Source organism: Equus caballus, chromosome 1, assembly GCF_041296265.1.
Source record: "Equus caballus isolate H_3958 breed thoroughbred chromosome 1, TB-T2T, whole genome shotgun sequence".
NCBI lineage: Eukaryota > Metazoa > Chordata > Mammalia > Perissodactyla > Equidae > Equus > Equus caballus.
This window is the reverse complement of record NC_091684.1, coordinates 170153828-170167893: the sequence shown is the minus strand read 5'-3', so window position 1 is coordinate 170167893 and position 14066 is coordinate 170153828. Positions and strand designations below refer to the sequence as shown.

General features: G+C 38.2%; 1 protein-coding gene and 1 long non-coding RNA gene across 3 annotated transcripts in view; one reads left to right on the top strand and one right to left on the bottom strand.

Moving 5' to 3' along the window:
• Positions 1 to 2983: 2983 nt before the first annotated feature.
• OR11H4 (olfactory receptor family 11 subfamily H member 4) lies at positions 2984 to 3961 on the bottom strand. The gene is given in 1 exon segment (NM_001391636.1): positions 2984 to 3961. A coding segment is annotated over 1 exon segment (978 nt).
• An 8913-nt stretch (positions 3962 to 12874) lies between these two features.
• Positions 12875 to 14066, top strand: part of LOC138918371 (uncharacterized) — a 73445-nt gene continuing 72253 nt past the window's right edge. For both annotated transcript variants that reach the window (XR_011427699.1, XR_011427700.1), the window contains exon 1: positions 12875 to 13059. This is a non-coding gene — a long non-coding RNA (uncharacterized lncRNA). The remainder of the gene's footprint in view (positions 13060 to 14066) is intronic.

Genomic DNA, 14066 nt, shown 5'->3' with positions numbered 1-14066 from the left:
CTTCATTCTTTTGCATGTGGATATCTAGTTTTCCCAGTACTGTTTGTTGAAAACTCATACACTATTTAGCTGCATCTAATTTAGCAGTATTTCTCGTAATTAAAAATATACATTTCCTATGTCCCAGAAATCCTGCCTCTAATTTATGGACTACTGATGTGAATGTATAAAGACTTATATTAAAGGACATTAATTGCAACATTGTCTTAACTGTAGAATGTTGGATATAATTGTCTTCATTGAGTAACGGGTAAATAAATTTTGATATGTTTATATAATGGAACACAATGTGCCTGTTAAATAGAATGAGGTAAAATTATATGTACTGATTTTGAAAGATATCACGACATTTTAATGTTGATGTAGCTGAAGTTTGTAGCATTCAAGCAACTTGCCCAAGGTCACACAGCTAGCCAAGAAGCCAGGATATGACAAGTCTGACTCCAGAGTTAGCACTTTAACTAAGGCATTAGTTACATATACATGTATATTATTTGGCAGCAAAAGTTTGCATGAGCCTAGTGAAAATTTGATAGAACAACGAGCAAATTATCCCTGGTCAGATTTGAAAGATAGGAAGGAGGGGAACAAACATGTGCTGAGAACCTCCTATTTGTCTTTTACTGTGCTATGGTCCTTGTATAAATTGTCTCACTTAATCCTTATGCTATTATCACAAGATATAAGTCATAAACCCATTTTACAAAATAAGACCCAAGAATCTAAGTGTTAAATATCTTTCTCAAGTACATAGCAGAAGACGAGGCAAAGCTCTCCAGGATTAAAAAGAAGCCCAAGCAAAGGTGTGGAGATGAGGGAGTGGAGAAGTTAAGTGTCTAGCCTTATTAGAGATGAGGGTTCATGTTGAAAAGTGATGGAAAACAAAATAGAGTTAGTGGGGCTATATTATGAAGGGTGTTGAAGGCCAGGCAGAGGAATTGGGATATGTTGACTCTGAGGAGCAGAGAGAAGAATTAGTGGGGATGACAGTGAATATGGGAAATCCATCATCTTTATATACTTCCTCATTGCTTGATTTTGTTACAATAACTACATATTATTTTGTAAGTAAAAAAATTGAGATAAGAGTATTTAAAAAACATTTTGAATGCTTACTCTCTGCTAGGAATTGTACTACTGTTGATTCCGAAACATGCAAAGAAGGTTAGGAACACACCTGTAGTTGAGCAAAGATGGGTGTATTCGTTTTTTGCAAAGAGGGAGAACATAGATTTTTGGAATGAGGAGCATGGGGCATCTAAGTAAGATGTTTAGAAGGGATTTACTATATGATTTGGGCTTGTGTTAGTTGACTTTGGGGAGAATTTAAGGAAGTAGAGGTTCTCTCTGGATGCAGTCAGAAAGTGGAGGAAAGTTCTATGATTGGGTATCTCAATTTATTTATTTATTTACTTTTTTGAGGAAAATTAGCCTTGAGCTAACAACTGCTCCCAATCCTCCTCTTTTTGCTGAGGAAGACTGGCCCTGAGGTAACATCCGTGCCCATCTTCCTCTCCTTTATATGCGGGACGCCTGCCACAGTACAGCTTGACAAGCGGTGCCATGTCCGCACCCCAGGTCTGAACTGGTGAACCCCGGGCTGCCAAAGCCAAATGTGTGCACTTAACAGCAGCACCACCGGGCAGGCTCCATGGGTATCTCAATTTTTATCTAGAAGGCAGTTGGGCTAAAGCCATACTTAGTTAAGAGGCAGTAGTCACTCATATTTGCCTAAAGAGGGAGTTGTTTGGTCATTTTTTGTGGTTGGGACAGTGTTCTTGATTTTGTCTGTGCTCAGACATGATTATAGAGTGTTCTTGTTTTGTCTTGATCCATCATGCTTACATAGAAGCCTTGTCTGACGTTGATGTTATGTGAGATTTTTTACATTCAACAGTATTACACCATGGCCTGGCTGAGAGTGCCAGGCCAGCTCCTGGTAACACCATGACCTAGCTGATAGTGCCAGGCCAGTTCCTGGCTTCTGCAGGCTGCTTTCCTCTCTGGCACTGTGCGTTGGGGATCCAGAAATAAAAAAGGCAATTCCTGTCCTTAAGGAGCTTTCTCAAGGGGAAGTACATGTAAATAAATAAATTACACTACAGTGTGATATTTGTAATAAGTGATAAAAGCACTTAAAGTTAAAAGCTAAATTATTATTTAGCGTGTATCCAGGTTTTGTTTCAAACCTACCACACAGGAACTATACCTCTAAGGAAATTTGCTGAAAGAATTCCTCCTGGTACAAAGATGTTTTTTCCCCCTCTTTTTTTTTTTTTTTTTTGTTTGTGAGGAATATTGGCCCTGAGCTAACATCTGTGCCAATCTTCCTCTATTTTATGTGGGATGCTGCCACAGTGTGGCTTGATGAATGGTGCTAGGTCTGTACCCAGGATCCAAACCCTCAAACCCTGGCCACTGAATTGGATGGAGTGTGTGAACTGAACCACTATGCCACTGGGTTGGCCTCTCCCTCTTTCTTTTAATAGAGTGAAAGTGTATTTAGATAAGATTTTTTAGGCTAGGTATAAGAAAGGAGCATCTGTTAAAGGTGACAGGAACGTCTCATGGCTAGTTAAAAGTCACTGAACATTTAATATACATTAAATATGTGCAGTCTTTTGTATACCAATTATACCTAAATATAACTGTTAAAAAAGTCACTGCATCTTTAACTATCTGATAAACGTCATTAGACTTGTCCTAAAACCGATGAGAAATCGTTCAGAAAAGTCTAACTTCTCTCATATAGAAATCCCATTTCATCATTCCAATAAGAACAGCCTTTAAAAAAATTTCACTGCATGGTGAAGTCCATTGAATTAAGGTTTTTGTAGTCAACATAGTTATTTAAGCTATGGACATTCCAGGAAAAAAATATGGCCTCTAACTACTCAGAGTGAGGACTGAAAGACCACTGAAAGAACTTATAAATCTCCATCTTATTATTCATTAGAACTTGGAAATATGGCGTATCTTTGGCTCAAGAAATTTGACTAATTCTCCTTCCAAGTAGAACATTTCTCAGGGCAAGTTTCATGTCCTTATTACGAAGACTATAGATCAGGGGATTAAAGAGAGGAGTCATTACTGAATATACCAGTGTGAAGATCTTCTGCATGCAAGTTGGGATGCCATATGTAGGACTCACATACATTACCATGACTGTCCCATAGAAAAGAGACACCACAGCTAAATGGGAACCACAGGTGGAGAGGGCCTTTTTCTGGCTAGCTGCAGAAGGGATCTGAAAAACAGCTCTGAGCAACATGGTATATGATAGAAGAATATATGTAATAGTGAAAAAGAGGACAAGGGAGCTCTGAGTATAGAAAATAAATTCAATAATGGGAGCTGGAGCACAGGACAGAGCCATCAGTGGGTCCATGTCACACAAGAAGTGATCAATGATATTGGGTCCACAGAAGGGGAGTTGGGAGATGAAGAAAATGGGGATTGGGTAACCAAGAAATCCAATGAGCCAGCAGATAGACACCAGCTTTCCACAGAGCTTCCCAGTCATGATGGTAGGATAGTGCAGTGGTCGGCAGATGGCCAGGTACCGATCATAAGCCATTATTGCCAGGAAAAGACATTCAGTTGTGCCCAGGGAAAAGAAGAAATAGAACTGGAGGAAGCAGCCGGAAAATGAGATGGCCTTGGTTTTGGAGAGAATGTTGGCTAGCATGTTAGGAACAGTGGAGGAAACATACCAGATCTCAAGGAAGGCAAAGTTTCCCAGCAGAAAGTACATGGGGGTGCGTAGCCGTGGGTCCCATCTCACTGCACAGATAATGGCTCCATTCCCCAGCAAGGTCAAGATATAAGCCACCAAAAACAGTGAGAAGAGGAAAATCTGTATCTCCCAGCAGCCAGGGAACCCCAGGAGAACAAACTCAGTCACAATGTGTGTTGCTGACCTGTTGTTCATGGGTCTTAAATCTACAAGGAAGAAAGACATGAGTGTAACCCAAGTTGCTTTGCTTCCTACATATCTCAAGGGCTTTACTGAGAAAGGAACTTAAACTCTACAGGAAAATATATGAGCTATTTTGAGACCAGGTGGGAATAAATCCCACCTTATTTTGAATTGATTATGGTTCTAAATCTCAGTATTATTTTGCTAGAATCCAATGCAGCAAGAATTTTCCACATCAGTGGTACAAACAGAAATTTCTTTTTCACTTTGATCCTTAAGAAAACCTATTCTGATTTTGGTTTGTTTTTCTAAAGTTGATTATGAATCTTCACCCAAAAACTCATCTACTTTCTTTTGTTCAGCTTACCTTGTTGAAAAAAAAAAAACATGACATATATTTTGAGGACAGCTGATGTGAGGTTGGGTTAAACCTTTGGCAACAGAACAGAATTACACATTGAGAAAAACTTATTCCAGGACAGTGGATTTTCAGAATAGTCTAATCAAATGAATTAATTGTCACAGACATTATTGCATTCAGGAGTCAAGGCTTTTCTTAAACTTTCCTTTAAAGATTTTCTCTTAAAATATGACTCTAATCAGTTGAGTGACACCTAAAAAAATCTACAGAAGACTGAACATATCAGATATCTTTGCTCTAAGAAAATGAGAATATTATTTTTCAAATATCTCATTTGCAAGTGTTTATTTTCATAATTTTTATACATACTAAACAAAAATGAGCTATCTTACTTTTCATGTTCAGATCCTACCTAGATAAAATAAAGAAAACGGTGTTTTCAATACAAAGGTTTGTTCATTTAGTAAGCATTTTTGCGGGATAAAAACAATAATATGAGACCAAATGGGGTTTTATCTGCAATTTTATCTGGTAGAATTAATTTTGTTTTCTTAAAGAGAAGAGAGAATGTTTTCAAATATTTGGACAGCCATGTACTTTTCAGTAGTACTTAAAGCTTTGTATTTAAGAATTGAACAAAAATGTACAAATCTTTGTGTTTAAACAACAGAGTAACTTTGTAATTGATTAGTATTAAAAAAGCACCAATTAAGACTCTCAAAAAATAAAATAGTTTCTATATTGAGTTTTCTTTTTAAATTCAGATATCTCACCTTGTATATTGGAAGTCACCAGTCACAACTTTTCAGGAATGAAAGGGAAAGAAATTTGACAGGCAAAAGACAGAGAATTTGAAAGAAGGCTCACATGCGATCTTTGAGAACCAAGATTTGGACTTCAATATCACTAGTCCCCTTTTGGTGGTTTTTAAGGAAGCATTAAAAAAGGAGGCTTGAGCATCCAAGTTCTAAAGTTGTCCAGTTTCCAATCAATGTTGACTTCAAAAGATATTTGTTTACTACCTTCACTGAATAAGTTGCTCAATAGATGATTCCCATACTGTTATTTATGGGGCATAAATAAATCACTTTCCCTGCTACAGGTCGGGAACTAAGTACAGGCTCACAGATCTAAATCAGGAACCAGAAACATGAGATCTGTATTTCTGTCCTTTCTGAAAAAATGGACCATGCCTACTTAATGTGAATAACAGTTCAAGACACTCTCCATTATACACTGACAACTTCACACATTATTTCATCTTTTCTACCACCACACCTTGTAAGATTTATCAGCAGCACCATTATTTTTCCCGTAGCCTTTGGTGAAAGTGTAGATAAATAATGGGATTAATGAAGAGTGGGGAGCTTAATGGAAAAGCCAAAGTAATCAATTTTCATTTTAACCATTGATGGAATACACTGACTCCATAAATTTCTGCATAACCTCAACCTCCAAAGCCTCCAAACTCACTTGCTGGGAAGAGTTAGGGTATTAGAATGGAATATCCACCATTTAAATGCTATAAACATACTGTTTCTCATGCTTTTGAGATTCATAAATCATCAAATGAACTACAATCCTAAGGGAACAGATTTTTTATACACTACTTTCCGATACAGGAAACCAACCAACCAACCAATCAATTCAACAGTCCACGCACCTCAAGAATAATAGCTTGATTAAATAGCCTCCTTCCAGGGCAAAAGGGGTGATTAGGTTCACATGTGTGGTGATGGACCGTAATTAGTCTTTGGGTGGTAAGCATGATGTAATCTAAACAGAATTTGAAATATATTACGATGTACATCTGAAAACTATACAATGTTATAATCCAACGGTACCACAATAAAAATAAATAAATAAAAACAAATAGCTTCCTTCCAAATGTCCCTCACTTGGTAGACTCTCTTCTCAGGTAGTCTGAGAGAAGAGTATACCACATGATTACTCCTGGAAAGTGAGATTATTTTCAAAAAGATGGTCCCTAATAATCACAAAATCATAGAATTGGAAAAAAATGATGCAGATGATCTATTCTAACTGGTTATTTTACAGATAGGCTTCACTGAAGGTTCATGACTTTTACCCAATGAATGTTAAGGGTCCTGTATTCACATATGGAACATTTACACTCTACTACTACAGAGGGACAATGACTAATCTGATTTATAAAGTAAAAGGCACTTTCTAGTATATCACAGCAGTGGTTGAAAAATGGACAATCAGTCCTTTTCTCTTACATACAATGATGGATTTTCTGGCTCAGCTTGGAAAGAGGGATGGGAACTGTCCAGTTGAACATAAAGGCATCTTCTTCTCATTGGCTCTGATAAAGAAAACTTCAGGTCAAGCCATTATATGTGGTTCATTGGACTTCCTTCATTTCTAAAGGCTCCAGAGGCTTCTTTCCTAGGAGTTTGCTGAGATGTTTAGCACGTGAAGCAATGTTTAATCTATGTTTCCTCTCAGGGATTACTCTAAAATTCCATGTCTCTCCCCTCGTGATCTCAGTGGCTTCCTCAAGTTTCCCCAGGAGAGCACCCTCTTTCCAATCTTTCGGACTCATCCAGGTTTTAGTAGATTGGCTCCTAGGGGGTGGCTGGAGTTGAGGAAACAGAGAATCCAGGGGGAAATACTGGGTAAATTTCAGGAGGCTTTCCATTGCAGATTGCATTCTATTAAGAAATCATCCTCTGTGGGGATCAGTGTAATGAAGAGAAGTTCTGTCTTTGACTCTAATTCTGAAACTGAGACATGTTTGTGAACAAATATTTCCTCTGTAACTTAAATTAAGAGCTACAACACAGAGATCAGGAAACTATGTTCTGTTGATCCCTTTAAAACTAAATCCACTAAATTTTCCTGCAGTCTTTCAGTGCAATGACCAGATGGTTGGTACTATGAAGGAAATGCCTTACATGACCTGATCATGATATGGAGTGACCTTAATTGATGTGGAAGGAAATCCAAGATAGCAGAAGTCATTTATTTGACTAATCTAGTCAAATTGTCCATTTCCATTCTGATTTCATTTTCTAAGACTGGGGAATTTAAAACCAGTGCAAATGTGAGAAGAGATTTTTTTATCATTAGTCTTTTGTTTTTCTTCTAAAAAAATTGGGATTTCTTGTGAGGAACCTCTTAAACCATTTCTTTAAACTATGACTCCTAGGGAAAGGTGACAGTGACCAATGAGAAAATCTTCACTGATGGCTACTGGGGCAGCTTGTAAGTGAACCTGATATTCAATGACACTTTATGCCATTTCCCCATTGAGCACTCTTGGCTCCCTTGTCAAATATTTGTTGACCATATACGTGAGGATTTATTTCTGAGCTGTTCATTCTGCTCCATTAGTCAAGCTGTCTGTTTTTATAGCAATACCATTCTGTTTTGATTGCTATAACTTTGTAGTATAGTTTGAAATCAGGAAGTGTGATGCTTCCAGCTTTGTTCTTCTTTCTCAGGATTGTTGCCTATTCAGGGTCTTTTGTGGTTCCATACAAATTTTAGGGTTTTTTTTTTCTATTTCTGTGAAAAATGCCATTGGAATTTTGATAGGAATTGCATTGAATCTATTAATAGCTTTGGGTAGTATGGACATTTTTACAATATTACCTTTTCTAATCCATGAGTACAGACTATCTTTACATTTATTGGTGTCTTCTTCAACTTCTTCCATCAAAGTCCTATAGTTTTCAGGGTACAGATCTTTCACCTCCTTGGTTAAATTTATTTCTAAATTTTTTCTTGTTTTTGATGCTATTGTGAATGGGATGGTTTTCTTTATTTGTTTTTCAGATGTTTCATCGTTAATGTATATAAATGCAACTGATTTCTGTATGTTGATTTTGTATCCTGCAACTTTACTGAATTTTTTGATAGTTCTAACAGTTTTTTTGGTGGAGTCTTTAGGATTTCCTTTATATAAGATCATGTCATTTGCAAAGATAATTTACTTTCTTTTCTTAAAAAAATTATTTATTCATTTGTTTATTTGCTAAGGAAGATTAGCCCTCAGCTAACATCTGTTGCCAACAATACCCATTTTTTGCTTGAGGAAGATAGCCCTGAGCTAGCATCTGTGCCAGTCTTCCTCTACTTTATATGTGGGTTGCCACCACAGTGTGGCTGGCAAGTGGTGTAGGTCCATGCCTGGGATCTGAACCCACGAACCTGGGCCACTGAAGCAGAATGTACCAAAGTTAACCACTACATCATGGAGCAGGCCCCCAATTTTCCCTGTATTCTGATTTGAATGCCTTTTATTTCTTTTTCTTGGCTGATTGCTCTGGCTAGGACTTCCAGTACTGTGTTGAAAGAAATGGCGAGCATAGACACCCTTGTCTTCTTTCTGATCTTAGAGAAAAAGCTTTCAACCTTTCACCCTTGAGTATGATTTTAGCTACGGGCTTGTCATACAAGGCCTTTATCATGTTGATGTATGCCTCTTCTGTACCCAATTTGTTAAGAATTTTTTTTTTATGAAAGGATGTTGTATTTTGTCAAATGCTTTTTATTCATCTGTTGAGATAATCACGATTTTTATCCTTCATTTTGTTAATGTATTCTTGAGGAAGATTAGCCTTGAGCTAACATCTACCACCAACCCTCCTCTTTTTGCTGAGGAAGATTGGCCCTGAGCTAATATCTGTGCCCATCTTCCTCTACTTTATATGTGGGATGCCTGCCACAGCATGGCTTGACAAGTGGTGTGTAGGTCTGCACCTGGGATCCGAACTGGTGAACCCTGGGCTGCTGAAGTGGAATGTGTGACCTTAATTGCTGCACCACTAGCCTGGCCCCTGATCCTTTTAATATATTGTTGAATTTGGTTTGCTAATATTTTGTTGAGAATTTCTGTATGTATGTTCATTAGGAATATTGGTAGTAGTTTTCTTTTTTTGCAGTGTCCTTATTTGGCTTTAGTGTTCAGGTAATGCTGGCTTTGTATGTCCCCTCAGCAACAATAATTCGGCAGCCATTCATGAGCAAAAGTGCCTTTTAGGGAGCTTTGGGATCCAGATGAGAGATTGTGAAACCCCAGTGGACCCCATGACCACGGAGGGCCGTTTTGAGAAGGCTGGCCCATGCTCAGGTGGCAGATTCACTGACCAAGGTCCTGCATGCAGATTCAGAAACAGCCCCATCTGCCTGTGGACTTGGCTAAACCACATTTGGCATTGGTTCCACCACAAGCACCATCCACATAAGACCTAGCAGGAGTCATGCCCGTGTGTGCCCCAGGTAACAGTCCCGCCAACCTCAGTCCTGCTTTGGACCCTGAAGTCACCTGTGACCCAGCTCTAGCTCCTTTTAGGCATGAGTTGTGCCTGCCCAGGGACTGGGCAGTGGACAAACCTGTCCATGTCCCTGAGGCAGGCCTTCTGACCTTGGTCCAACTGCAGATCCTGAAATGGCCCCTAGCCCTTCTAGGCTATGGGCCAGGAGCATTCCTGCTGTCAGGTATCAAAAAGTAAAAATACTTAGGAGTAAATTTAACCAAGGAGGTGAAAGATCTGTATACTGAAAACTATATGGCATTGATGAAAGAAATTGAAGATGACACAAATAAATGGAAAGGTATGCTGTGTTCGTGGATTGGAAGAATTAATATTGTGAAAAAGTCCATACTACTCAAAGCCATCTATAGATTCAATGCAATCTCTATCAAACTTCCAGTGGCATTTTTCACAGAAATTGAAAAAATAATCCTAAACTTTTTATGAAACCACAGAAGACCCTAATAGCCAAAGCTATGCAATACTGTTCAGCCATAAAAAAGAAGGAAATTCTGTCATTTGAAACAAGAAGGATGAGCCTGGAGGACATTATGCTAAGTGAAATAAGTCAAACATGGAAAGAAAAATACTGTATAATCTCACTTATATATGGAATATAAAAAAGTTGAACTCATCAAACAACACAGTAGAATGGTGATTGCCATGGGCTAGAAGGTGGGGGAAATGGGGAGATGTTGGTCAAAGCGTACAAATTTTCAGTTATGAGGTGAGTATGTTCAGGGGATCTAATGTACAGCATAGTGACTATAATTAAGAACACTATATTACACACTTGAAATTTGCTAAAAGAGTAGATCTTAAGTGTTCTCACCACATAAAAAAGGCAGCTATGTGAGATGACAGGTGTGTTAATTGACTTGAAGTGGCAATCATTTCACAATGTATACATATATTATCATCATGTTGTATATCTTAAAAAACTTGTACAAGTTAAATATGTATTGTTTTTATTTGTCAATCACACCTCGCTAAAGCTGGAAAAAAATGAAGGAGAAACATATACTTTATTATCCAAGGAAAACTGAGAAAATTCACTGCCAGTAGACCTGTACTATGAATAGTGTTTAATTTTTTTCAAGCAGAAGGAATATGATACCAGGCACATAGATCCATGAAAGAAATGAAAAGCACTGGAAATGGAATAAAAGAAATATATATACAGTAGGAATATTTGGTGTGTTTATAGCATATGTAAAAGTAAAATCTATGAAAAAAAATTGCCCAAAGGATGAGAGTGAGGGATTGGGAATATACAGGTGTAAATCCCTTACACACACACAAGGTAGTATAATATTATCTTAAGTTAGACTCTGATTAAATAAAGATGTATATTGCAAACCCTAGGATAACCATTTAAAATTTCTTAAAAAGAAATACAAATAATAAGGCAATAATGGAGTTAAAAGTAACTCATAAAACACAACCCAAAAGAAGACAGTAAAAGAGGGAAAAAAGAACCATATAGAATAAATAGAATCCAGTTAGCAGAATTGTAGATTTTAATCCAACCACATCAGAAATTAGGTTAAATATAAATGGTCTAAAGAAACCAATTAAAAGACTGAGAGTGTAAATTGAGGAAAAAAGCAAGACTCAACAATATGCCATCAACTAGAAACCCACTTTAATTGAAAATAATAGATTAAAAGTAAAATACCAGAAAAAGATATACCATGAAAACATTAATCAAAAGAAAGTTGGAGTAGCAATATTAATATCAGACAAAGCAGACTTCAGAATGAGGAACTTCAGCAGGAATAAATAAGGACATTACATAACTTAAAAGGAGTCATGTTTTCCACGAAAATATAACAATACCAAATGTAGGAGGTACCTAACAACAGAGCTTAACTGATCAGAGTTAGTTAATTCCAGGAGTGAATTTTACTGTTTATAAAGTAAAAATAAATAAATAAATTTCACTTCTGTAAAGTTTTAAAACATGTAAATCTAAACTATTTTTTAGTAGGTGAATAAAATTATAAAGCAAAGAAGTTTACAATAGAAGTTAGAGGGAGAAATGGGTATGATCAAAACCAAAAGGGACTTCCAGAGTTCTTGCAACACCCTGTTTCTTGTCTTCAGTAGTGGCTAAGGGGAGTTTGCTTTATAATTATTCATTATACTTTTCATTTATGTTTTATGCATTTTCTGCCATGTATCGTATTTTATAAGAAAATTGTAAAAAAAAAAATATTTTTTTGCTGAAGATTAGCCCTGAGCTAACATCTGTGCCAGTCTTCCCCTATTTCGTATGTGGGTGGCCACCACAGCATGGCTGATGAGTGGTGTAGGTCTGCACCTGGGATCAGAACCCATGAACCCTGGCCACAGAAGCAGAGTGTGCCAAACTTAATCACTATTCAACAGGCCAGTCCCTACAAATTTTAAAATAAAATCCTGGGGCAACCTAATTTAATAAATTTTTTGAAGTATCGTGCTATGTAAAAGTTTGCTTCTCTGATTTATAGTGTCTCTATATAATCAGAACAATATAATTTATTTTGCTTTCTTTTTTGCCTTGGATTCTAGGATGCTCAGAGATGTGTTATTCTGAAATTGAAAGTTTTATGTATTCATCTGATGTGTTTCTTTCACTCACAGCATCTTGTTTCTTATATGTCATGAGCGTGCTCTGGTGTATTATATATTTTACTAAGCTTTTTAGTTCTTTATTGGGGAGTTCATGTATATCTACTATATTTTCTGACAGAAGTTTCAAAGCTTTTTTTTTTTTCGTAAAGACTTCATTTTTTTAGAGCAGTTTTAGATGTATAACAAACTTGAAAGGAAGGCAAAGATTTCCCATGTACGCCCTGCCCACACACAGCCATGGCCTCCTCCATTATCCATATCACTTACCAGATTTGTACATTTTTTACCAAGGATGAACCTACATTAACACATCATAATCACCCAAAGTCCATAGTTTACCTCAGGGTTCACACTTGGTGGTGTACATTCTACGGTTTTGGACAAATGTATAATAACATATATCCATTATCACGATAGCATACAGAGTATTCTCATTGCTCTAAAAAAATGCTCTCTTCTCTGTCTACTCATCTCCACCTTCCCTCCTCCCGCCCCCAACACCTGGCAAGCATTAATTTTCTTTTCCGCTGGGTCTCCAAATCGGATTTACCAATGCAGGGGAAAAAAAGGAGGAGAAAAATGCAGACTCTTCAGGGCTGTAAATCACAGCGCCGCGCAACAAACACACAAGGAGCGCAGCGGCCTGGCGGTCTCCCCGGACCTCAGAGCAGCGGCGCTGAGAAGAGACGCCAACCTGCGGGCTGAGGCCCGCGCTCCCGAAGCCCCCGCCCCAGCAGAGCGCACGCCCACGCACGGGGACGTCAGCGTGCCCAGCTGGGCGCTCGCGTGGCGGCCTCGCGCCGGTGCCTGGGTCTGCGGCAGGAAGGTTGCGCTCTGCGCGCCGTTTGGGAGAGACGCCAGTGAGCCCGAGGTGTCAGGTGGGGCCGTCCGCGTCAACTCGGTGTTTACACTGACGATCTAGCGGTTTGAACACTTTAACGTTTCTTTGTCTCTCAGTCCGTAACATTCTCCTGAAGGGGACGTGGCAAACCCTGAGCCTTAGAGTTTCAATCCTGGGAAACCCCGCGGAACCAGTCCCTGAAGGGGTAGTTTTGCGCCTCCCCCCCCCCCCCATTCATCTTTTTGTCTCCATAGTTTTGCCCTTCCAGAATGTGTATAGTTGGAATCGAACAGCCTGTAGGCTTTTCAGATTGCCTTGTTTCACTTAGTAATATGCATTTAAAGGTTCTCCATGTCTTATCAGGGTTTGATAGCTCATTTCTTTTTAGCACTGAATAATATCCCGTTGTCTGAAGGTACCACAGTTTACCTGTTCACCTGCTGAAGGGCATCTTGGTTGCTTCCAAGTTTGGCAATTAGGAATAAAGCTGCTATAAACCTCCATGTGCAGGTTTTTGTGTGGACATATGTCTTCAACTCCTTTGGGTAAATACCAAGGAATGCCATTGCTCGGTGGTGTGGTAAGACTGTGCTTACCAGAAATGGGTGAGAGTTCCTTTTGCTCCGCATCCTCACCAGCATTTGGTCTTGTCAGTGTTCTGGATTTTGACCATTCCAATAGGTGTGGGGGTATCTCATGATTGTTAATTTGTGTTTCTCTGATTACTTACGTCGTGGAACATCTTTTCATATGCTTATTTGCCATCTGTATGTCTTCTTTGGTGAGGTGTCTGTTAAGGTCTTTGGCCCATTTTTTTGTTGAGGTTATTTGCTTGTTGTTGCATTTTTAAGAGTTCTTCGTATGTTTTGGATAACTGTTCTTTATCAGATATGTCTTTTACAAATATTTTCTCCTAGTTTGTGGCTTGTCTTCTCATTCTTTTTATTTTTTTTATTTTTTAAGATTTTATTTTTTTCCTTTTTCTCCCCAAAGCCCCCTGGTACACAGTCGTATATTCTTAGTTGTGGGTCCTTCTAGTTGTGG